The 26,796-nt window shown below is 40.3% G+C and overlaps 3 protein-coding genes across 3 annotated transcripts in view; 1 reads left to right on the forward strand and 2 right to left on the reverse strand.

Moving 5' to 3' along the window:
- Positions 1-1,235, reverse strand: part of LOC121885462 (molybdopterin synthase catalytic subunit-like) — a 7,383-nt gene extending 6,148 nt beyond the window's left edge. The window contains exon 1 of the mRNA XM_042394953.1: positions 1,125-1,235. Coding sequence (XP_042250887.1) covers positions 1,125-1,136 — 12 coding nt within the window. The 5' untranslated portion in view covers positions 1,137-1,235. The remainder of the gene's footprint in view (positions 1-1,124) is intronic.
- LOC121886186 (NACHT, LRR and PYD domains-containing protein 12-like) overlaps positions 1-26,796 on the reverse strand; it is a 281,314-nt gene that overhangs the window by 120,748 nt on the left and 133,770 nt on the right. The gene's annotated exons all lie outside the window — the stretch shown is intronic.
- Positions 7,356-21,949, forward strand: LOC121885437 (NLR family CARD domain-containing protein 3-like). Its single transcript, XM_042394911.1, has 6 exons — positions 7,356-7,426; positions 9,117-10,895; positions 11,011-11,184; positions 12,361-12,534; positions 19,941-19,987; positions 20,120-21,949. Exons 1-6 carry the CDS (start codon positions 7,371-7,373, stop codon positions 20,659-20,661), a joined length of 2,772 nt encoding a protein of 923 aa, XP_042250845.1. The 5' UTR covers positions 7,356-7,370; the 3' UTR covers positions 20,662-21,949.

Consider the following 26,796-nt stretch of genomic DNA (forward strand, 5'->3'; position numbering starts at 1 on the left):
ATTATGATTGTTGGACTGCAGCCCTGCTGTCAGATGGTTCTGAGAATCTTGTTGTAAAGAACTGATTTATATAAAAAAGGTGTTTCTGATATTTTGTCCACTTCACAACTTCACCAGTTATTAAATACATCATCATATAACTAGAGCAGCAATCATTAGTCCATTAATTGATTAGCTGCAAACACTAAATTAATCACCAACTATTGTTTGGAGTCATTAAAAAAAAAAAAGAAAAAAGTCCAGATTCTCTGATTCAGCTTCTTAAATGTGAATGTTTTCTGGTTTCTTTGGTCTTTATGATCTTTGACTTCAGGATTCAGTCCATATCTTTACTGCTTCTCCTCTGGGGGTCTCGGAGGAGCCGGAGCCAGTCTCAGGAGCACACCTGGACAGGTGAGCAGCCAATCACAGAGCTGACAGACAACCAATCACACCTACAGGGGGGGGGGGTCGAACCCAGAGCCCTCCGTGTGAGGCACCAGTACTCACCACTGCACACCGTCAACTAAACAACTAATCCATCAATCAAGAAAATAACTGACAGATTAATCGATAATGAAAATAATCATCAGTTGCAGCTCTACATGTAACTTCATACAGCGGTTTGCGGCACATTTTAACAAGTAATGAATTGAAGTACTCAATAATGAACAGGTGAGTTCTGGTGGGCGGGGCTAATCACAGGCGCGCGCGGGGTGTTTTTTTTTTTAACCACCTGACCAGGTGATGTCTCGTGTCTCTGATGTCTTGTTGAAGGAAACGTCCGACAGATCAGCGGAGATTTACTGATCTCAGCTCCTGCAGATCTCCGTCTGAAAGCTCCACATTTAAACGTTTCATATCGTAACGACGTCACAGCGCAAACAACACTAGTTCAGTTAGTTTATCTTATAAAAACCTCGTCATCCTTCAATTCGGCATCGACACGACTAATCAATAAACACACAAACACACTTCTAGTTAAAATAAGCAGAAATATGAACAGAGTGTGACGGCTGAAAACACCGCGAACACAAGAGTCTCTACACTGAAGCATCGTCTATAATGTTGTGTAGTATTGTGTAGTATAATGTAGTATTGTGTAGTATTATGTAGTATTTAGTATAGTATAATGTGTAACTCACGTGAGCAGTCATGAATAAGTTGGCAGATTTCTGACATTTGAAGAAACTTTGAACTGAAGTGACGCTTTTCCTCCAAACAGCTGACTGTCACTTCCTGCTCCGCTGCTATTGGCTCCCTCTTCTTCTTCTTCTTCTTCTTCTTCTTCTTCTTCTTCTTCTTCTTCTTCTGCTTGGCAACTAAAGACGGTTTGCAGACAACGAAATTCCGCATTAGCGCCGCTAACTGGTATGAAGTGGGAACACAGATTAAACTGTAAATCTAAACCTTTACAGCAACAACATGAATAATAATAATAATAATAATAATAATAATAATAATAATAATAATAATAATAATAATAATAATGGTAGTTTATTGTTATAATCTCTCAGTCCTGAGACAATGAAACAAACAACAAGTAAATAAATAGACTTTGTTTATCCAAAGGGGGAAATGAGGCGTCGTAGCAGCACAGGAGACCGAACAGATATAGATTTAAAAAGGATAAAACAAATTAAAAATGAAGAGCGACGCCATACATTAACATGTAATTAAAACTATATACAGATACAACATAAGCAGAAGAGAGTTTACAGTAGAAACAGCATGTTAACATTAACAGGCTTTACTGGACGTCTGAGCAAATATAAGATAACAGTATACAGCCAGAGATATTTAGAAAGACACAATAACATATAATAAAATGTGCATTGTCATAGTTCTGCATTTTAACTCTCTAGTATTTATTAATAATAGCAATAATAATTATATTAATAACAATATTACAACTGTCAGTCCTGTTGTCACATGCAGCAATGAAGCAGGACGCAACACTGAACAAAAAATACTGTTCAGAATATATTAACAACTGCAAAAAGGAGAAAGAAGAGAAAGATAAGAGATGAAATAAAAATATAAACAAGTGCGTTATTGTAGGTTATATGAGAGATAAATAAATATATTGAACATAAGTGGTAATAATGTGATAGAAACTTCTGTTAAAAATATTACCTAGAAAGTGAAGAGAGAGAGAGTTTACAGTCATAATGTGACATGTGAACGCTGAAGGTAAAAAGATGAAAACACCATTGTTTTATGGAATATGGTGCTGCTACCACTAACAACAACATTATTATTATTATTATTATTATTATTATTATTATTATTATTATTATTATTATTATTATTATTATGTAGAATTAACTTCTGTCGTCTGTTTTTTTTAATAATGTTAATGCTCTTTATTATTAATGTGTTGTGTTACATTATAATTTGTTTATTAGTATATTAAATGTTGAGGAAATATGAAATTAATTAAGTTTGCGATACAATTGACTTCTAGAAAAAGTGTTTGAACCACCAAAGACGCCACTTCCTCTCTGTCTCTCTCTTTCTGGTTATTTCCTGTTGGAGTTTACTTCCTCTTTCTGTTGTCGTCGTGTCGCAGCTTCTTTTCTCCGTCTAAAGGTATTTATTGTGACTTTATTGTGTTTGTATTGTGACAGTTTTCCCTGTTTGACTCTTGAATGACTCTTTGTTCATCTTGTTAGTTTAGTTCCAGTAGAAACAGCAGAAATCTGTAGTTCAGAACTCTACTAACAGTCAACACAAATCAACACGGTGGAAGTTTTCCTTCATTTTAGTGTCACTGTTCAAAGTGTCCAATAACAGCTGACAGTACTGAGTCAGTGTTCACAGATCAATAACTTCCAACATTTGTCTTCTTTGTGGAGAAAAACAACAAGCTGCTCTGTCTGTATTAGTGACAGCTTCAAGTTCAAATAACTTTATTTGTTATTTACAAGGAGAAACACAGAGAACATGTGGGTCACATGCTGAGTAAAAACAGAGTTACAGTCCATAACAAGTACTAAAAACAGGTAAAAATGTCTTAATCTGCAACATAGAGACTGGGTGTGGCAGTGGTGGAGGAAGGGGTTAAATCTGTCCGGAGCTTTCAGACTCTGTGTGACGCTGATAGATGTGTGATGTAGCTCCTTTCCTCTGACTTTAATGAACAGCTGTGGCTGTCACACAGCAGCAGCATCCATACCTGTGTCTCCAGACTGGGAGACAGCGGTAACTTCATCAACTGTTTAAACCTTCTGATGTGTGTTGAGATCTTACGATAGAATTATTAACTTAAAGGCTTTTCTGTACAGAAAACAGGTTGATGTTCTCACCAACGTCTCTCTAAACTGTCCTCTGACTGCAACCAGCGAAAGGCTCATCTGAGTCTCCTTCAGTTATTACAGTTCACTCACAGCAAGAAGCTCAGCGAGGCTTTGCACAATGTTCTGCCCTGAGTTTGGCCTGTCAGGCTCCATACAGGCTGCCCTCCTTATTACTGGAGGTTGTTGGGGCTGCAGCCTGAAAGGAAGCCTGCAGACACTACTCAGGGCTGAAAAATGATCCAACTTTCTCTGTGTGACTGTAAAAAAGTATTTTTAATCTATAAGTTTCCTTCAATAAGCTGAATAAGAGCCTCATATCAAATCTTTCTCATTGTTTAACAGTCTGACTCCCATCAGCAAAGCTTCTTTGGCAGGTCTCTCGTACTCTGACCGTCACCTGGAAAACACAAAGTATTGATTAGCACAAATACTTAGTGTCATTATATTTAGATGGATTATTAGATCACATGTTGGTTGTATGAAGGGTGGAGGATATTAGAAACAGCTGTGTGTGTTTGTCATGTGACTGAGAGGAATGAAGAGAAATAATGTGTTGTTGTGTTTGTGTGAAGGTGTTTCTCTGCTATGGATCAGTGTGAGGACAGAGAGGAGGGAGTCCCTCCCTCTAAAAGGCGAAGGAAACATGACAGCCAGACCAAAGCTCAGAGGTGAGATGAGGATCTCTAACTGTCCATCACTGTTCTCCACCATCATTATTCACACTCAAAGCTCTGTGTGTGTTGTGTTGAAGAACAAAGAAGCAGCACAGACCTGAACCTGGACCCAGACCTGAACCTGGACCTGGACTCAGACCCGGACCAGGACTCGGATCTGAACCTGGACCTGAACCTGGACCTGAACCTGGACCTGGACCTGGACCCAGTTGTTTGTCCTTCAGGAGCGACTGGTCAAAGCATGCTAGCATTACTTTCAAACAAGATCCTTTATCTGATAAAAAGTATGTTGTTGTCAATATTAAAACTATAAATTGTGCAGTATGTTAATCACAGGAAATGTAACTGAATATGTGACCTTTAATAAATGTATCATTGCTGTTTTTGGATCAGGATCCATCAGAGACCAGAATCTCCTGGACCTCCATCCAGCTGTGTGTCCTTCAGGAGCGACGACTCAAAGGATCTTATTATTGACTTTAAAGGACGACGTCCTGCTGGTCAGAAGTAAGCTGTCAGTCAAACGTCTGTGATTCATGTCTGAATGTATGTTGTGACTGTTGAACACACTGTTTCTGGGGCTTCACTTATCAAAGCCTGTGATCCAGTTCAAACCAACAAGAACATGTGAGCTGATCAAACGTACTCGTTCAGACTAATTTACATACAGACGAGCCCCCAGATTGCCACATATGGTCAACACCTCCCTCTGAAAGGAGCTTTAATGTAGAGTTACTGTTTATGGACTAAAGCTGCAAAGCAGAAAAATAAAGACGAAGGACATAATGAGGTTCAGATACTGTAGCGTCCAGGAGGTGTGTGGGAAAGCTTCCCAGCATGCACCAGGGCAACAGGTTTATGGACATAAGTTTCATTTTATGTAGATTCACTGGTCACTTTATTAGGAACACCAGTTCAACCTAATGCAACAACTTTATGATCAATTCTACTTTATGTTTATTATTGAGCTCGCAGTGCTGCTGGTGAACTGGACTGTATTATATTGATTAGTGTTCCTAATATTTTGTCCACCTCATTAACATACATGAAGGAACAAAATCAGTTAAACCAAACAGCTTTTTTTACATTTCTATAATCCACAGTGACAGATCAATAAATAAAGATACAGTTTGGGGTCACGTGATCAACTGATTCACTTCACATGATGATCAATAACAGAACAGACACTGGGAACAGCACCACTTTAACTGAGGTCATTGATTATAAATTAACTTTTAATTGTTGCACTTTTAAACAGCAGAACAGATAATAAACCTCAGTAATGTAAAGTATATTAGAAACCTTAGTAGTCTTAGTTAAATCAATTAAAATGATTGGTATATTAACACAACAGTTGATCATTAATGCAGATCGATTACAGTTGAATGTCATGAACAGTGATCAGTGACAGTAGAGTTGCTTTATGTTGCTGTAATCAGTGTTAGCAAAGCTTACAATAACTTAAGCTGTCTGTCCACCGCTTTGACTACAACCTGGAGGATCTTTGATGCGTCGTCCTCAAACTGCAGCACGTCTTGCACTCGCTGGCTGAACTGAACCCAGACTTATTCTACTGCTCTGCTTGGGGCCGGAGCTTCTGGCATGTTGGAGGTTCAGGGCTCTCAGGGGCTTCTCTAGGACTAGTAAAGCTTTACCACTGCAGGGCTCATCTGGGTCTCTGTTCACATCCAAACATCACTTGAAGGACCTTCAGCTTGTGATCGTCTCTGTGTGGAGACATAATGGGCTCTATTTTTCACAGGCTCAGGGCCAGCTGGTCCAAACAGTCTTTATGCAGTTTTCCTGAGGAGCAAGTCTTCTTTTTGTGCGTCTGTGCACAAAAATCTTCTGACGAGGCGACAGGATCGATCAGGATCTACGGTGGTTAATGTTCTGCATTTTCTAAACATCAGACTGGAAAACTGTTGCTCACAGATTCCGAGTTTAACAATAAATCGTTTAAAGTACCGCGGCGGTCCTCAGGATGCGTCCTGAGCTCCATCAGATCTGTCCAAACATTTTTATTAAATAAAAGTTCAGTTTAGAGAATCAAAATATTTCTTCTGTCATGCCAGGAGGATCATTACAGTGAGCTTTCAGTTTTACCACTTACAGTAAAGTAAATATTAGCAGTAATCAGTTCTGTGTGTGGACGTGTGTCCATATAATCAGTGTGTAAAATAGCCAAACAAACAGAGTAGACCTACATCAACATCTTATATGCTGTGAACAAATAAAACATGTTGGTGAAAACATTTTAAAACAGGTTTAAACACAGTCCTGCTTACTTTACACAGCGTGGACACCTTCATTCATCATTTATATATTTGGACAAACTGATAGAACTTGTGCACTTTTCAAACACTAACCAGCTAATTTCCAAACCCAGTGTTGGATGTTTATTTATAGATATTGAAAGCATATATGAGGACTTTCAAATATGCAGATGAGGATAAGAACTGTGGAGTTTAAATGTATTAATTATTCTGTATGAATTGTTTGCACCGGTTTTCCAGCAGCTGCAGCACATGAGAACACATCAGCTTTATTTTCATTCTACCACTGTCAGCATGTTTGGACTGATGTATATTAATATTTGAGGAGTCCTGAAGGTGTATTTTGGAGCTTCAGCTGCTTCACAGAGGTGAACTCTTCTCTCTCACTCAGCCTCTCTCACCGTTTCACCTGCTGCTGTGTTTAAAGGTGATGAGAGGAGCTCATGTGATTGGTCATTATTGAAGCCCACCTGACTCCACCTGCATATACTGCATTCCTCCACTATTCATGTATTCAGTCTCTCCTCCATGTTACACCTGGCTGAGCTCAGAGTGAGCCAGTGCTGATGGTCGGAGAAATTGTAAAAATGTTTTGGTCACACGCCACACGCCAGGAATTAAGACCTGGATCTGGATCTGGATCTGGATCTGCGCCCTGTTTCAGGAAAATAGAGCCCAATGTGAGCTCATTCTTCATGATTCCTCCACAGAGTGTACCAGGAGAGCTCAGAGGTTCCCAGTGATCAGTCTGCCCAGCAGCATCAAACACACCTGGACTCCATATTTATGGTTTGTAAATGTACAACAACTACTTTTACATCTATTCTGTTCACAATCATCTCCAGGCTGCACTTTGTAGACCAGTGGATTGTCAGTCTGTCCAACATGGATCTGATGTTTGCTTCATGTTTTCAGTTTGATTGTGTCATTCATATAGTATTCTGTTCCAGCTGCTGGAGGAGAACATCGTCACTTTTGTGAAGAACGAGCTGAAGAAGATGCAGAAGGTTCTGAGTCCAAATTACCCAGAATGCTTAGAGAGTCAGAGGGAGGATGAGGAGGTGTTGGACAGTAAGGAGGAAGAGCAGAGGAGGAGCAGCAGAGACGCATTTCTGAAGATCACACTGCACTTCCTGAGGAGAATGAAGCAGGAGGAGCTGGCTGACCGTCTGCAGAGCGGTAAGAGGATTTACATAAAGATTTAACATGATGGATAAATGAGACATTTACTGACGTCTCAGGAGATGGAGGGAAATATGTTTATATACTCATTCTTTTAGTCCAGTCAATTTAATTGTAGAGCACATGATCACTGTAGGAACAATTGAAAGTGTTTTACAGAGTGATAAAACAGTAAAACAGTAAAAATGAGGTTAGATACAGGCAGACATTACACACACACACGTTCACACACATACAGTCTAGTTAAAAGCTAAACAAAACAAACCACAAATCATCTGCAGACTGTTTCATACTTCAGGATCGTCAGCAATAAATAATCTGTCACCTGATGGAATGAACTCTGGGAAAGAAGAAGACTGTCCTGGTTACCTGAGAGCTCTGCCTGGCTGATAAAATGGAAGCATGTCAGATACTTTATATATTCAGGGGCCATTTAGTGCTTTATAGACCAGTTCTATAATGGTCAGGTAGCCAGTGAAGCAGCTCTTTGGTTCTAGTCAAGATACAGACGGCTGCATTTTGGATAAACTGGAGGTGTTGAAGGGATTCAGCAGGACGAGCAGTAAAACAGACGTTACAGTAATCTAGTCTGCTGGTGACAAAGACATGGACAAGAGTCTCTGAATCTGCCTGAAAGATAAAACCACAGATTCTCAGGATATTTCTGAGATGGTGGAAATATGTTTTGGTGATTTTACTAATGTGTGAGTCGAGATTTAGATCAGCATCAATAATAACTCTGAGGTTGTTGATTTGGTCAGTGATGGTAAATGACTTGGACTCCAAGTAGGTGCGGACCTGCTGCCTCTGTGCTTTCACACCAAACACTGATTTATGTTTGTATCTGTTCGGCTGCAGGAAGCTTTTTGACATTCAGAGATCAATATCTTTCCAGCAGTTGATCAGTAAATCTAATAGGTTAATGTTATCCAGAGACAGTGAGATGTACAGTTGGGTATCATCTGCATAACTATGATAACTGATCTTGTGTTTTCTGATGACAGAGCCAAGTGGACTCCATACAGCATGTCAAATCTGTTAGAGCTGAATTTACCCAGAGAAACTGTGACAGTCCAGTGACAGATTTGAACCATTGTGGTAGAGTGTCGGACAGGCCAACCTAGCTCTCGAGTCTTTTAATAAAATGTTAAGGTCGACAGTATTGAAAGCGGAGCTCAGATCAAGCTTAACCAGCACAAAAAGATGTTTTGCATCAGTGATAAGAGTCAATAATAATCTTGAAGAGAGCTGTTTCAGTGCTGTGAAGATGCTGGAAGCCAGAAGATAAACAACCTTCTCGATTATGTTACTAATGTTTAAAATGGGTCAATAGTTGCTTAAAATAGCAGGGTCAAGATTTTTGTGTTGTAATAGGTCTAATAACAGAGGTCTTTAATGAATGAAGAAACATTCAGTCTGGAGCGAACAGTTAACAATGGTAAGTATATCATCTGCTAGGTGGCAAAAAACAGATTTAAAAAGGTTGCAGGAAGAGATTCAAGGGGAGATATGGATGATTTTATTTGGCTCATAGCATCAACAAGCTCCCTGGAGCCCACTATGGAGAAATGTTTGAAGGTGGTCTTAACTAAAGATCTTCTGAAGTCTTTGGGGAAATGAAACACTGAAATATTTGCTTCATACTTCATTCATTGATCTTATTTCTTGTGTGTTCATTCAGGGACTCCTGCTGGCAGGTGTCAACGTAAACTCAAGTCTAACCTGAAGAAGAGGTTCCAGTGTGTGTTTGAGGGGATTGCTAAAGCAGGAAACCCAACCCTTCTGAATCAGATCTACACAGAGCTCTACATCACAGAGGGAGGGACTGCAGAGGTCAATGATGAACATGAGGTCAGACAGATTGAAACAGCATCCAGGAAACCAGACAGACCAGAAACAACAATCAGACAAGAAGACATCTTTAAAGCCTCACCTGGAAAAGATGAACCAATCAGAACAGTGATGACAAAGGGAGTGGCCGGCATTGGGAAAACAGTCTTAACACAGAAGTTCACTCTGGACTGGGCTGAAGACAAAGCCAACCAGGACACACAGTTCACATTTCCATTCACTTTCAGAGAGCTGAATGTGCTGAAAGAGAAAAAGTACAGCTTGGTGGAACTTGTTCATCACTTCTTTACTGAAACCAAAGAAGCAGGAATCTGCAGGTTTGAAGAGTTCCAGGTTGTGTTCATCTTTGACGGTCTGGATGAGTGTCGACTTCCTCTGGACTTCCACAACAATAAGATCCTGACTGATGTTACAGAGTCCACCTCAGTGGATTTGCTGCTGACAAACCTCATCAGGGGGAAACTGCTTCCCTCTGCTCGCCTCTGGATAACCACACGACCTGCAGCAGCCAATCAGATCCCTCCTGAGTGTGTCAGCATGGTGACAGAGGTCAGAGGGTTCACTGACCCACAGAAGGAGGAGTACTTCAGGAAGAGATTCAGAGATGAGAAGCAGGCCAGCACAATCATCTCCCACATCAAGACATCAAGAAGCATCCACATCATGTGCCACATGCCAGTCTTCTGCTGGATCACTGCTACAGTTCTGGAGGATGTGTTGAAAAGCATAAAGAGAAGACAGCTGCCCAAGACCCTGACTGAGATGTACATCCACTTCCTGGTGGTTCAGTCCAAACTGAAGAACTTCAAGTATGATGGGGGAGCTGAGACAGATCCACACTGGAATGCAGAGAGCAGGAAGATGATTGTGTCTCTGGGAAAACTGGCTTTTGAGCAGCTGCAGAAAGGCAACCTGATCTTCTATGAATCAGACCTGACAGAGTGTGGCATCAATATCAGAGCAGCCTCAGTGTACTCAGGAGTGTTCACACAGATCTTTAAAGAGGAGAGAGGGCTGTACCAGGACAAGGTGTTCTGCTTCGTCCATCTGAGTGTTCAGGAGTTTCTGGCTGCTCTTCATGTCCATCTGACAATCATCAACTCTGGAGTCAATCTGCTGGCAGAGGAACAAACAACATCCCAGAAGTCTGAAACAAGAGAAGACAAATCTGCAGAGAAACATCTCTACCAGAGTGCTGTGGACGAGGCCTTAAAGAGTCCAAATGGACACCTGGACTTGTTCCTCCGCTTCCTCCTGGGTCTTTCACTGCAGACCAATCAGACTCTCCTACGAGGTCTTCTGACACAGAGAGGAAGTAGCTCACAGACCAATCAGGAAACAGTTGAGTACATCAAGAAAAAGATCAGTGAGAACCTGTCTGCTGAGAGAAGCATCAATCTGTTCCACTGTCTGAATGAACTGAATGATTGTTCTCTGGTGGAGGAGATCCAACGGTACCTGAGATCAGGAAGCCTCTCCACAGATAAACTGTCTCCTGCTCAGTGGTCAGCTCTTGCCTTCACCTTACTGTCATCAGAAAAAGATCTGAACATGTTTGACCTGAAGAAATACTCTGCTTCAGAGGAGGTTCTTCTGAGGCTGCTGCCAGTGGTCAAAGCCTCCAACAAAGCTCTGTAAGTGCACAAATAGTAATTTATTGATTTATTGATTGATTTATTGCAAAGATATTCAGACAGATTTTTTTCTGATGATGATTTATTAAATATTTTTTCCAAATGTATTCTACAGACTGAATGGCTGTAACCTCTCAGAGAGAAGCTGTGCAGCCCTGTCCTCAGTTCTCAGCTCCCAGTCCTCTAGTCTGAGAGAGCTTGACATGAGTAACAACGACCTGCAGCAATTAGGACTGAAACTGCTGACTGTTGGACTGGAGAGTCCACACTGTACACTGAAAACTCTCAGGTCAGGATTCATCAACCTGTTCAACTGATCACCATTTAAACTGTGATTTATATGAGTAGACACCTGGACATTTTCTCTACTCAAATTATCTTCAGACCAGTTGTGTGTTTAGACCCTGTGAATAACTTTCTCTAAACATATTTTCATTAGTTTTGTTCTGTCTCTGCTGTTGGAACCTGAAATACCAGAGAGGAGTTTTAAGATTCATAAACTGAATGAAGAACTGTGTAACTGGCCCAAAGTAAAATACATACAGTTAGCCAGTGAACAGTTTTTGATAACAGTTATAATTTCTTGTAATTTCAGAGCAGTATCTGTGCTGGGATGATCATAATTTTTACTCACCATGGTGTATGACAGTTCACCCCAGCTGTGGTTATCCATCATTTAATTCTTGTTTTGTTTCAAACAACCTTAAAACTCTGGATGTTACTGAAACTGAGTGAGGGAGTCAGAAATGTTTCCTTACTGTTAGTTTTTACTTTAATTTCCACAACGTTCAGACCGTATATACCACATTAGTTGGGATTCCTGTTCTGTATTCGACTGTGAGCATCTGAGACGGAGTCATTTATCTCTGTGACATGTTGGATGTTTGATGTTCTTACAAACTGTAGTCAGTCTGTCACCTGCAGCCCTTCATCTAATCAGCTCATTGTGGCTGTTTCTTCTTTTTCTATTCTTTTATTTAGACCTGTTCTTATGCAGTGAAGACTTAGCAGTAGGGGTGTGCCCAAATACAAATACATTATTTGGCAAAGCACAAATAGTGGGTTTTTTACAAATGTTTTTTTCATACAGATATTTCAAAAAGTATTTGTTTTCGGGAAGAAAGAAAGTGAAAAACCATACTAGTTGATTCACAAATACTTATTGTAACACTTTAATTTTCTAAAATTAAAAGTGTAATAAAAACAAAAACAAAAACAGGATTTTTAAGCCTCTTTCCACTTTTATTCAAATACAAATACAAATAATTTTGCTGCCTCAACAAATACAGATACAAATACAAATACTGGGCTCTCGCCATATCCCTAGTTAGCAGTTGCCAACATCATGTTTACTAAGGTTACAGGAGACTGTAGCTACTTCATAATAAGAGCCTTACAGCTGTGGACCATTTGAATTGTTAAGTAGTGACTGGAGGTGTTAAGTTGTGTTGTTTTGTGTCTGCAGACTGTCAGGATGTCTGATCACAGAGGAAGGCTGTGCTTCTCTGGCCTCAGCTCTGAGCTCCAACCCCTCCCATCTGAGAGAGCTTGACCTGAGCTACAATCATCCAGGAGCCTCAGGAGAGAAGCTACTGTCTGCTGGACTGAAGGATCCACACTGGAGACTGGACACTCTCAGGTATGGACAGACAGGTGGACACTCTCATGTATAGACAGACAGGTGGACACTCTCAGGTACGGACAGACAGGTGGACACTCCCAGGTATGGACAGACGGGTGGACACTCTCATGTATAGACAGACAGGTGGACACTCTCATTTATAGACAGACAGGTGGACACTCTCATTTATAGACAGACAGGTGGACACTCTCAGGTATAGACAGACAGGTGGACACTCTCAGGTGAGGACAGACAGGTGGACACTCTCAGGTACGGACAGACAGGTGGACACTCTTAGGTACAGACAGACAGGTGGACACTCTCAGGTATGGACAGACGGGTGGACACTCTCATGTATAGACAGACAGGTAGAAACTCTCAGGTGAGGACAGACAGGTGGACACTCTCAGGTATAGACAGACAGGTGGACACTCTCAGGTGAGGACAGACAGGTGGACACTCTCAGGTACGCACAGACAGGTGGACACTCTTAGGTACAGACAGACAGGTGGACACTCTCAGGTACGGACAGACAGGTGGACACTCTTAGGTACAGACAGACAGGTGGACACTCTCATGTATAGACAGACATTATACATAATTAAATGTATTCACAGATATTGTTTTATTTGTGGAGTTTGTTTGTGTATTTGCAGATCTGTCTTATATTTGCAAAATATTTTTGTGAGTTTACAAATCTGTTTATGTATTTGTGGAAAGTGTTTATATTTACAGATTACACATTTACACACAGATTGTTGATCTGTTCACACAAATCATGAAACAAATCTCTCTCCATAATGACGGTAAACTGATTTTTCAGTCTTATTGTTATTTCTGCCTGTTTGCTGAGGTCTTATCTGCTCAGCATTAAAAAGTCTAAACAAACTAATACTCCAGTATGACAGCTACATCACAGGCTCATAATCCTCCGTTTTATTCATTTCTACTGTAGTTTGTTTTCTTAATGATCTCAAAGCTTTTACTCTACTTGTGAAAAAGGCAATGTTAATGATTAACAGTATTGCAACAACCCGGCCTTTGTTATATGAAATTGACAGTAGAAGTTCACGTCTCTGCATTTCATTTCTGACTGCCATGAAGGTTTCCTCTTTCTCACTTCAAAACAAAAGTAGAAAAGTTATTTTTACCTTTTTAAAAACAATCAAAACATCTTCATAGATTGGTCAACTGCTTCATTTACTCTTCAAACTCTTACTGTTGTTCTGTCATCTTTCCTCAAATCATGAAACAAATCTCTCTCCATAATGACGGTAAACTGATTTTTCAGTCTTATTGTTATTTCTGCCTGTTTGCTGAGGTCTTATCTGCTCAGCATTAAAAAGTCTAAACAAACTAATACTCCAGTATGACAGCTACATCACAGGCTCATAATCCTCTGTTTTATTCATTTCCACTGTAGTTCGTTTTCTTAATGATCTCAATCCCTTTATTATATTTGTGAAAACTAATAAAGGACGATTTCACTGCTTGTTTCCATCCAGACCACATTAGACCAGGTCCAGACCACATTAGACCAGGTCCAGACCACATTATACCAGGTCCAGATCACACTACACCAGGTCCAGACCACACTACACCAGGTCCAGACCACATTAGACCAGGTCTAGATCACATTAGACCAGGTCCAGATCACATTAGACCAGTTCCAGACCACATTAGACCAGGTCCAGATCACATCAGACCAGGTCTAGATCACATCAGACCAGGTCCAGACCACATCAGACCAGGTCCAGACCACATTAGACCAACTCCAGATCATATTAGACCAGGTCCAGACCACATTAGACCAGGCCCGGACCACATTAGACCAGGTCCAGACCACATTAGACCAGGCCCAGATCACATCAGACCAGGTCCAGACCACATTAGACCAGGTCAGACCACATTAGACCAGGTCCAGTTCACACTACACCAGGTCCAGACCACATTAGACCAGGTCCAGGCTACATTAGACCAGGTCTAGATCACATTAGACCAGGTCCAGATCACATTAGACCAAGTCCAGATCACATCAGACCAGGTCAAGACCACATTAGACCAGGTCTAGATCACATTAGACCAGGTCCAGATCACATTAGACCAGGTCCAGACCACATTAGACCAACTCCAGATCATATTAGACCAGGTCCAGACCACATTAGACCAGTTCCAGACCACATTAGACCAGGTCTAGATCACATTAGACCAGGTCCAGATCACATTAGACCAGGTCCAGATCACATTAGACCAAGTCCAGACCACATTAGACCAACTCCAGATCATATTAGAACAGGTCTAGACCACATTAGACCAGTTCCAAACCACATTAGACCAGGTCCAGACCACATTAGACCAGGTCTAGATCACATTAGACCAGGTCCAGATCACATCAGACCAGGTCCAGATCACATTAGACCAGGTCAAACCATATTAGACCAAGTCCAGATCACATTAGAGCAGGTCCAGACCACATTAGACCAGGTCCAGATCACATTAGACCAGGTCTAGACCACATTAGACCGGGTCCAGATCAGAGATCACTATATTTAGACCTGTCAGATCTGGACTAGATTAACACGGAGACTCCAGAGACTCATTAAAACACAGTTTCAGATTTGTGAAACCTTTATTCTACATTCTTCAGAGGTAGGTCGACAGCAGTTATAACTTATATCCCTCAACAGATGTTTAGATTTCTTAACAGAGAAATAAATTATTGTTTGAGATTAAACTTGGTAGATATTTGTGTGTTTTTCTGAGTATGTTTTACTTTTTTTAACTTGTACTATTTAAGTATATTTACTTTGTAATTGAAACAGAAATAATACTCCACCTAGACAATAACAACAGGCTACATCTTGGTTTCAATATTTACAACAACTTGTTGTAACTTTTTTTTTTCTTAATTTCAAACTGCAACTTAAAAGTATAAAGTAATAATTTATCCTCTGGAACAATGTGCCGTTGCAGGAACTGGAATAAATTGTGTAAATTTAGTTTGAGAAGAACTTGGTTGTGCCTGGTACATGGCATACACTGTAAACAAACCTGATCCATTAAATCTGTATTGTCACTGTGTTTTCGAGTAGAAAGGAAATAATAAATCCTAAATTGTTAGTGGCAGATGTAAAAAGGGAGAGAAGAAGGAAGAACATAAAGAGTGAAGGAAAGGCAGTGAGAAATAATAGCAACAGACAAGTAAACAGGAAAAAGCAGAGAATTGGAGGGAAAAATAAAAGAAATTAAAAGGAAAAGGGAAATAAAAAGGGAAAAGTAGAACGACAGATAAAGAACAATAGAGACAGGATGGAAGCTGTGCATATGAATATGAGAAACGCAGGAATATGGAAGAGAGGAGATAGAAAGAAGGAGGAAAAACAAGGAAAAAAGTAAAAGATAGAAAAATAAAAAGTAAGATAACAACAACAGGTTCAACAGGTAAAGGGTTAATAATAATGATGATAATAATAATAATAATAATAATAATAATAATAATAATAATAATAATAATAATAATGTAGTTATTTCTTTATATAGAACTTTAAAACAAATGTTACAAAGTGCTTCACAAAGCAATAAAAAGTTAAGACAATAAAATAACTAGTGTCGACTCAGGCAGAACAAAAGGGACGTGATACACACTGGCTAATGACTAGGGTGCTGTGCAGCTCTACAGTATTAACTCTCTGGATAATGAGGTCATGAGGATCATGTCTGCAGGCAGGTCAAAGGTCAGGTGAACAGAGAAAGTAGGAACACAATAAGGACAACCGGTGGGCAGGAGGAGAATAGCAGCGTCTGAAATGATGGAAAATGTTGGTGGACAGTCAGTCAAATGTAGAAAACTGTAACAAAGTACTGAAAGAAAGCTCTTTATAGAAATGTCTTCATATATACGTCTAGATATATGTATATATATAGATATAGATATAGATACACACAGGCCTCGGTAAAGGCTTTGGCAAAGTGAGGAGACTAACATTGGCAGAAGCAGTGAGAGACGTCGACGTTGGCCAGTTAGAGGAAAGATGACAGAACAACAGTAAGAGTTTGAAGAGTAAATGAAGCAGTTGACCAATCTATGAAGATGTTTTGATTGTTTTTAAAAAGGTAAAAATAACTTTTCTACTTTTGTTTTGAAGTGAGAAAGAGGAAACCTTCATGGCAGTCAGAAATGAAATGCAGAGACGTGAACTTCTACTGTCAATTTCATATAACAAAGGCCGGGTTGTTGCAATACTGTTAATCATTAACATTGCCTTTTTCACAAGTAGAGTAAAAGCTTTGAGATCATTAAGAAAACAAACTACAGTAGAAATGAATAAAACGGAGGATTATGAGCCTGTGATGTAGCTGTCATACTGGAGTATTAGTTTGTTTAGACTTTTTAATACTGAGCAGATAAGACCTGCTGTGTTACCCTGCAGCGGGCCAGCTCCCAGTTAACCAGTATGAGTCGTTTTTACACCACACACTCAATATCTACAGTGCAATAAACACTGTATTGGTTGATATTGACATACAGGTGTTTCTCTAACTGACACAGTGAGTGCAGGTGGTGAAGATGTGGCGGTGAGTGTGTGTGGCAGCCACCGCGGTGTCTCCAGTGTCTCTGCGCTTAACAACACACATAAACTACACGGGAACTAAACTCATACCTGCTGATATATGCACAGTATAACCAAACATTAAACATCTATCAACACTCTGTCCTGCAAATATGTTTTAGTTACGTTTGTCTAAGTTATTGATGTCATCTTGGATTTCTACAATGGATGATGATAATGTCATCAGTTAGTTAACGTGTCTGAGGTGAAAATGAATCAGTATATTCACACTGAGCTCCTATCAGAGAAAGGAAAGCCAGACTTTGCAGAATCCTGCCACATCCTGACATCGTTCATTTCAGCAGCTGCTGCTCCGGGTGAGACAGCGCTGATGAAACGTTGACTTTAAGATCTGACTTGTTTTATATCTTTTCATATTGAAAGATGTTTATGGAATAATTACGGCTGACTGCAAGCCCCAGTACAGATAACACTGCTGGTTTGAATGTTCATGATAACGTGGATCAATAATTAATGTTTGATATGAAGTGAGATTAAATGTGTGAGAGGATTATTATACATCTGGCTTTAATTCACCACCTCACCATCTGTTGATGATTTCCCGTCTTGTAAATGTTGGTACGCCTGCTCAGGGTTTACGTACAGCTGCACACATTCTCCCAACAAGTTTGTTTTTATAGATCATAACTTTGTGGGAAGTGGCGTCGCCTCTTTCAGCCTCTTTCTTTTTTACGCAACGATTATAAATGAGACCCTGCTTATAGTGATCAGTTTGACCAATTTGATCCATTTTCTTGTTTGCACGTTGCAGCTAAATGTAGCAGGCAGCTGTCGTTTACGTGATTTTATTATTTGAAGTTTTGCACTCAGCAGTTTATCTTTGCAATCATTTTTATTTTATATGAAGTATTGATTTGATCCTTTGTCTCAGAGCTGCTTTGGTTTCCTGTTGACTGAACTAAAGGAACATAAATCTCACTCAGCTTGATATTGATACTAAATGTTTACATTTGATTCACTGTCACTTTTTTTCTTTGAGAAAAACATCAATCTAGAACCTAATCTATCAATGTATTGATGGAGAATTGATTGAGAATCAAGACAGACAGGTGGACACTCTCAGGTACGGACAGACAGGTGGACACTCTCAGGTATAGACAGACAGGTGGACACTCTCAGGTACAGACAGACAGGTGGACGCTCTCAGGTGAGGACAGACAGGTGGACACTCTCAGGTACGGACAGACAGGTGGACACTCTCAGGTGAGGACAGACAGGTGGACACTCTCAGGTACAGACAGACAGGTAGACACTCTCAGGTGAGGACAGACAGGTGGACGCTCTCAGGTACGGACAGACAGGTGGACGCTCTCAGGTGAGGACAGACAGGTGGACACTCTCAGGTGAGGACAGACAGGTGGACACTCTCAGGTACAGACAGACAGGTAGACACTCTCAGGTGAGGACAGACAGGTGGACGCTCTCAGGTACGGACAGACAGTTGGACACTCTCAGGTGAGGACAGACAGGTGGACACTCTCAGGTACGGACAGACAGGTGGACACTCTCAGGTGAGGACAGACAGGTGGACACTCTCAGGTACGGACAGACAGGTGGACACTCTCAGGTGAGGACAGACAGGTGGACACTCTCAGGTACGGACAGACAGGTGGACACTCTCAGGTGAGGACAGACAGGTGGACACTCTCAGGTACAGACAGACAGGTGGACGCTCTCAGGTGTGGACAGACAGGTGGACGCTCTCAGGTACGGACAGACAGGTGGACACTCTCAGGTGAGGACAGACAGGTGGACACACTCAGGTACAGACAGACAGGTAGACACTCTCAGGTGAGGACAGACAGGTGGACGCTCTCAGGTACGGACAGACAGGTGGACGCTCTCAGGTGAGGACAGACAGGTGGACGCTCTCAGGTACGGACAGACAGGTGGACACTCTCAGGTACAGACAGACAGGTGGACACTCAGGTACAGACAGACAGGTGGACGCTCTCAGGTGAGGACAGACAGGTGGACACTCTCAGGTGAGGACAGACAGGTGGACAGTAAATCAGCTCAAACTCTTGAGACTGCAGCTGATTGTCAGCTGTAACCATCATGCAGGAATGTTCCACCTGTGTGAGAGGAAATAACTTGTCAGTCGTCCAAAGATTGTTGAGGAAAGACAAACAGAAACAGGCGGTTTATCATTTTCATGTAAATGGTAAATGGACTGTACTTGTATAGCGCCTTTCTAGTCTTCCAACCACTCAAAGCGCTTTTTACACTACGAATCACATTCACCCATTCACACACATTCATATGCTGAATGGGTACAGGGGCTACCATGCAAGGTCCCAACCTGCCCATCAGAGGAAGCTAAGCATTCACACACATTCATACACTGATGGCACAGCCATCAGGAGCAATTTTGGGGTTAAGTATCTTGCCCAAGGACACATCGGCATGTGGACTGGAGGAGCCGGGAATCGAACCGCCGATCTTCCAATTAGTGGACGACCCGCTCTACCTCCTGAGCCACAGCCGCCCCATGTCAGTGTGAATCAGTTTAAACAGTCCTGTCATCTGTTCACAATACAAACTGCTGAGTCTGACAAGAAAAAGTCTCATTGTTGACATGATTTGACTTTGAGACGCCTGTTTCTGATTGGCTGAATGTAGCTGCTGTCGATAGTCGTCGTGCGATGTGATGTGATGGACGGTTGTGTTGCCTAGCAACAGCAAAGCAGCTCAGTGTGATGAGGATCAGAGCTGCTTTTTCTAGAGTGATGTCATGTCCATGTTTGCATGCTGAAAGAGAACGTGCTGCTCTGACCCCCCTCCTCCTTTCAGGCTGCAGCCTGCTGGAGTCCGATGGTTGACACCAGGTCTGAGGAAGTGTAAGTGTGTTTTTCATTTCATTCATCAAAACAAAGCTCATTCACATTCTACTGAGGATGAAGATGATGTCATCATCAAACAGATGATAGATCAATAACTGCAGCTGTATTGTGTCTCGTTCTCTCCATCAGATTTCTGTCAACTCACACTGGATCCAAACACAGGAAACAGAATCCTCAAACTGTCTGACAACAACAGGAAGGTGACACGTGTGAAGGAGGTTCAGTCATATCCTGATCATCCAGACAGATTTGATGTCTGTCAGCTGCTGTGTAGAAATGATCTGACTGGTCGCTGTTACTGGGAGGTCGAGTGGAGAGGAGACGTTGATATATCAGTGAGTTACAGAGGAATCAGCAGGAAAGGAAACAGTGTTGACTGTTTGTTTGGAGGGAATGATCAGTCCTGGAGTCTGAACTGCTCTGATGATCGTTACTCTGTCTGTCACAATAACAGACAAACATCCATCTCCTCCTCCTCCTCCTCCTCCTCCTCCTCTGTCTCTAACAGAGTAGCAGTGTATGTGGACTGTCCTGCTGGCACTCTGTCCTTCTACAGAGTCTCCTCTGACACACCGACCCACCTCCACACCTTCAACACCACATTCACTCAGCCTCTGTATGCTGGGTTTGGGGTCGGGTTTGGTTCCTCAGTGTCTCTGTGTGGTCTGTAGGAGGAAGAGTCTCCTCCTGTTAGAGAAACTTTCTCACTGCTGACCAGATAGTTCAGTCTGTACAGGATCACACACAGCTGATGGTATTTAGTACCAACATGATCTCTCACTGCTTGTAAATGTAAACATGGTTTCCACATGATTGACAGTTTGTTTGTAAAATGAATCAAATGATAAACTGAGTCCAGTTGTTGTTGTTTTCTGTTGTTAGTGTGTTAGAAAGGCTTGAACTGTAATGGGATAATGGGAATGGGATCTTCACAATGTTTAGTTGTAGTTCTTCTAGTAGTTTCATAGTAACTGTGTTACCTGATTCCTTCACTTATTTAGAGATCACATGACAAATGATGGTCAGAACAACAGGCCTCCTATTGGCTGGTTAAATGAACACCTCTAATGGTGAAGGCTGAGGCTCAGCAGCTGGAGTGTGGCTGCTTTTATGCTGCGTTCATATCATATTGGAATTATGCTAATTATGAGATTCTGACTTGTAAATAGAATTCAGGTCAACATTCAAGTGGTAATTATGAAGTGGAAAAGCTGAAAGCTCTGATATTTACTGGATATGCTGGATTATTGTCAATAACAGTATTTTTGAGCCTCATTCCCCCAACTTTGTAATCGTGCAGCCGTCTTGATTTGTTGTGTGACATGAACGCTGGCGAGTTGTAAACATGGGAATCTTTCCCGCCTCTCAGCAGTCGTAGTGAAGCGTCCAGCTGGACAGAAACACGACTCCACATGAATCATAATGTATAATTGAATAACTTGTAAGCTGCTGGTTTGTTATGAAACAGCTGCTGCAGGTTGAAGAAACGTGTTTCCTGCTGTAATAAAGACTCGGAGTCCTGCATCTCTGCAGTTTGTGTTGTGATACTTGCAGCTCCACGTTGTTGTGGAGGAATATTGTGATTATTATGTAATAATGTGTAATATGTTACGGCCCGGTTATTAAAGTGAAGAGAAAACGTTTAGTAAGTGTGAAACATGAAATTCAAACTTTAAACACATCTGGAGACTCAGACTTTATTGGTCTGAAGCAGCTGAACTTTCTCTCTGCCCAGGAAATAATCAAAGGAATTCAAATATTTGAGTCAACAAGACAAAACTGAATCTGTCCAACAGTCGTACAGAAGCTCAGAAATATTAACTGCTTTTCCAAACCACTGTCAAGGAAAATTAAACTTTGATCTGTCTTAAAACCCAAAACAGCCCCAAAATAAACAAGAAAAGCAACAATATGTTTGTATTTATAAAAATTCATTTGTTTTAAATACTTCATATATTTTTCAGCAATAAAGAAAATATAAAGAATTTCTAAATTAAAAAAATACCCAAAAGATTTAAAAGTTTCCCAAAATGTCCCTTAACTTTCCCCTTTCACAGCAAATACAGAAAATGACATTTCAACAGGTAAATATGTGCATTTTAGAAACATTCCTGAACAATGTTTACACACAAAAAACATCCATCAAACATCAATCAGATATATATATATAGATATAGATGTAGATACACACAGGCCTCGGTAAAGGCTTTGGCAAAGTGAGGAGACTAACATTGGCAGAAGCAGTGAGAGACGTCGACGTTGGCCAGTTAGAGGAAAGATGTCAGAACAACAGTAAGAGTTTAAAGAGTAAATGAAGCAGTTGACCAATCTATGAAGATGTTTTGATTGTTTTTAAAAAGTTAAAAATAATAATAATGATATTATATGTGTTGTTGTATTGTGGGTATTTCTAAAATCCTGGCTACAGCCCTGAATATATACACCAGAATAATGTATTACAAACAAACAATGGAGCAAAATGAATACGTAACCATGGAAACAATCCAAAAGAAGAATCCGGTTGGATGCATGGACAGGTGTTTACTCCTGAGAGAGACAGTCACAATATATTCAGTTTAAAATGTGTAAAAGAAGAGTAAGATCTGTTGAGAAATGTGTTGAGCGGATCACAGACATCTGAGTGTGCAGCTTGTTCTGCTCTGTGATATTTACTGACAAAGATCTCAAACATTACTCAGTGAATTAATGGAGCATCGTGCTGCTGTCAGGGTGGATGTTCTCTCTCTGTTTGGGTCTGTTCAGGTCCAACACAGTCTGGATCAGGTCTAATTATCCTCAGCTCTGTTTCACATCAGGACTCTTTATTTTTAACATTCATTGATGCATGTTGGGTTCAGGAAGGTTCTCCATGGGTCAGTCTCAGACCTCCAGACTGATAAATGTTTTCCATCCTTACAAGAAGAAAAAACAGCAGAAAACACTGAAAACTGTTTTTACATGAAAAGAATCAAATGTAAAGATTTGGAATATATTTGCACAAAGAATCATTTTCCAGCATCTTCAGTCTGTTCTGTTCTATATAAATTATTAGTCACCTGCTGCCACTCAGAGTTAAACTGACTTGTAATTGACATGAAACACAGCTGTAAATTCCTCCACATGTGCATCACGAGGCCATCTAGTGGACTGATAGTAGAACAACAGCAGCTGATTGCAGCTTTCATGGAAATCAAATGAATTGAACAGGCAGACAAACATCCTGATATTAAAATACAAAGAGAGACAGACAAACACTGTGAAGGTATTTCAACAATATTTCCAACATCTGGAGGCTGACAAACATTCTGTCTGACACACAGTCGTTCTTCATCCTCCCACCAGATGGAGCCAAACTCAACGTTCACATCCTACACATAGTGTCTGGAAGAACATTGTTCTGATCATTTCTGTCTGGATTGATATGGATATTAGCAGCATTAATATCAATGCAGACACATGAACTTTAAAGAAACTTGGTTCAGTTTTACAGGATGAAACAGTTTGTGACAGAGAACAGAGCTGCTTGTCTTCATACAGTGAAGTTGGTTTGAATCAAAGATAAACAGAGCATGTTCTCTCACATCAAAAGGATTATGTGCTATGAAATAAAAGATCAATCCACAATAATTACAACTATCAGCTTCATTTGTTTGACAAACATTTCATCAATAAAATGTCATTTTCACAACCTGTAATTTCAGAAAACTTGATGAACTTTTCACAACACAAAATGCACTTTGACTCCTGGCTGCTGGTTTTTCTGCACTAAACACAGTTTTTGACTCTGACCAGCAGAGGAACATTCACCATTCATTGAAGTTTATTTGGCAGCTTTGTAGATCAGAGCAGATCAGTGCTTCACAGTAAAAGAGAAAATAGAGACACAATAGAAAAGTAAAAGGTGAAGTAGAGATGAGGTAAGTTACAATAACACTTCATCCTCATTGCAGCTTAGACTGGTTCAACCAGTCAGACTGCATGCTGTCACACACACACACACACACACACACACACACACACACACACACACACACACACACACACACACACACACATGAAGCAGCATCACTTCACTTCATAGGAAAGTTGAACTTGAACTGAAGCTCATTTCCTGCACAGACCTGCTCAGAGACCTGCACATTGATGAAGTTCATGAGAAAAAGTTCAGTAAGTGGAGCTCTGGTTGATTTATCTTGGTCTTTGAGTCTCTTCATAGACAGTGTGTGATTGTTGCAGGAGTTAGTCAGCTGGTAGTCAGCTAAGCTTTCTGGTTGTTGTCGGGTAAAGATGACGTCTGTGTGAGCCGTACTCATGCAGAAAAATCCTCCTGTGAGGTTAAATTATTGTACATTGTATTAATGGGTTATTATTACTGATACGTTGATGTGTAAGGAGCATTTTACTGTTGGAGTTGGTGGAGGTGGAGCTGATTCTATTTATTGTTAGGCACTTTATAACAAATATTCTATAAGATAATGTTTGTATGTAAATATGTAAATATACAATTTGCAAAGTAACAACTAACTGCAGCTGTCAAATAAATATAGTGCAGTGAAAAGTAAAATACTTCCCTCTGAAATGTAGTGAAGTATAAAAAGGTATAAAATGGGAAAACTAAAGTGAAGTACAAGTACCTAAAATTTGTACTTAAGTGCAGTATACTTCCCCCCACTGAGGAGGGCAGGGCTCAGCTGACTGTGGGGAATGAGGAAACACACTCAGTGATGAGATGAGATACTGTCAGTATCATATCACTGTTGCAGAGTCTGTTTTCCACTGAAAACACTGAGGAGAGCAGCTTATTCTCTTGGTTTTAATTAATTTAAACAGTTACAATATGTTAATTTAGAAGAAACATCATTCATGATGTGAGAATACAGACTGTAGGAAAGAGTCGGGTTACAGTCAAACACAAGATGTCGTGACTTGTCAAACAGTAAAGAACAGAGAATGATGAGAATGTCTGTTTTTATGATATAACATCCATTGTGACTGTGCTTTATGTGGGCGACTGTACAGCTGCACTGACTGATTAAAACTGTCCTTCTGAGTTTGTTCACTGCTGTTTAAAGAGCCAACAGTGCAGAAGAGATCAAAGCCTCCAGATACATGTAGAAATAATCAGAAAACTGGAAATGTCATTATTATCAGATTTATCTGAGGATGAGAGATCACTTTAACTTTAAGTTGGTCTCTCATCAGTCATCGTTCTCTTGTACGTGAACCATCATACATGTACTAAATGTAAACGCTGACATGTTAATGTACTTTATTCTGTAGCCTGACCTACTGACCTACTTTTTATTTTTATGTAACTACATTTTTGCATTAATTTTACTTTTACTTGAGTAAAATATCCTAGTACTTGTTCCATCCCTGCTGGTCTGTATAGAAACTGTCAGAAATGTTATAAACTATAACTTGAGTGTTACAGTCGTCAGTAGTCAGCGGGACGGAGGATGTTTGTATAAAGTAGTGATTCTTCAGTGTGATTGCAGCGACTTGGTGCTGGAAAATGAACACTACAATACCCATAATTCCCTGTCTCAAGCTCTGAACCAGCTAATAGCAGGCCTCCACAGGTGACATGTCAAAGCTAGATCAAAGTTTCATGATTCAGATTACCCATCATTCATTGTGTCCAGCATTATATATGATTGAATACACTGAAAGTTATGAAGTTACATTAATATTAAAATCTGCTGTTTGGGATGTCAACACCAGAAGTCTGACATGAGTTAAAGAAGATATGAACCATTTAAAGTTTGTATGTTATGATGGACATACAATTTTTAGACTTTCTGTTCATGTGAAACAAAGAGAAACAGGGTTCAATATATAGATTAAACTTTTCTATAAGAAGTTCAACTTTATATTTTTAGAGTCAGATTAATTTGTCTTTTCTACATTTTATTATTAGGGCCTGAGCACCGTTCAATGCTGCCTGCAGCTTTAATTAGGGCCTGAGCCCCAAAGGGGCGAAGACCCTCTTGCATCTGTTCTGTTTGTTTCTTTCTTTCTATTATTCTGCCACTTCAGACCTAAATTTGACCCCCTAAACATGCTCAAAAACTCACCAAATTTGGCAAGCACATCAGGCCTGGTGAAAAATTTGATAAAATGTAAAAATTAACCCCCAAAGCACTAAAATGTGCTCTCTAGCACCACCTATGTAACTAAAATGGCCGCCACGGCCCATAGGAATGTCGTAGAGAGATTGAACCAAAACTCAATTATTTGTCTCATCAAGACCTACAAATCATATGCTGCCACACCTGACCTAAATACAACAGGAAGTCCACAATTAGCCTGTCAATATAGGATTTTGCCTCAATTTTGGCGCCCAAACAAACGTTATCTCCTCCGAGGGCGTTAATGGTATCAATTTCAAACTTTGTTACATGACTTATGACACTGTGCTGAAAAAAAGTTGTTAAAAACTTTGTAATAACTCAAACGGTTTGGATTTTATAAGCCCCGAAAGTTGCAGTGTCACATCACCCTTACAATGTAAAGCAATGGGGAGGCATGAACTTTGTGTCAAACAGAGGCTTCTGACATCTAAACTATAAGTCTGACCACTTTCAAACCTGTATCAATGGATTTGTGACAAAATTTCCTACAAAAAATGTGATTTTTAATGTAAGATTTGGCCAAAGTCATGGGATTTATGAGGATATTTCATATTTTTCATTTCATTTTTACTCTAAAATCCTCCTCTCCAACTGCTCCTGGTGATGTCACTCCCTCAGTGCTGTGAAACATTCCGCAATACACACTCATTATAAAATCACAGGAGGAGCAAG

This window comes from Thunnus maccoyii, chromosome 19, assembly GCF_910596095.1.
Source record: "Thunnus maccoyii chromosome 19, fThuMac1.1, whole genome shotgun sequence".
In the NCBI taxonomy this organism is placed as follows: domain Eukaryota; kingdom Metazoa; phylum Chordata; class Actinopteri; order Scombriformes; family Scombridae; genus Thunnus; species Thunnus maccoyii.

Bases quoted from the DNA above. Each gene is read 5' to 3' on its own strand.
- LOC121885437 (XM_042394911.1), top strand. From the start codon at position 7,371: ATGAAGCAGGAGGAGCTGGCTGACCGTCTGCAGAGCGGTAAGAGGATT. The intron at 12,535-19,940 runs GTATGGACAGAC...TCCTCCTTTCAG, and splicing joins TGGAGACTGGACACTCTCAG to GCTGCAGCCTGCTGGAGTCC. The intron at 19,988-20,119 runs GTAAGTGTGTTT...TCTCTCCATCAG, and splicing joins GACACCAGGTCTGAGGAAGT to ATTTCTGTCAACTCACACTG.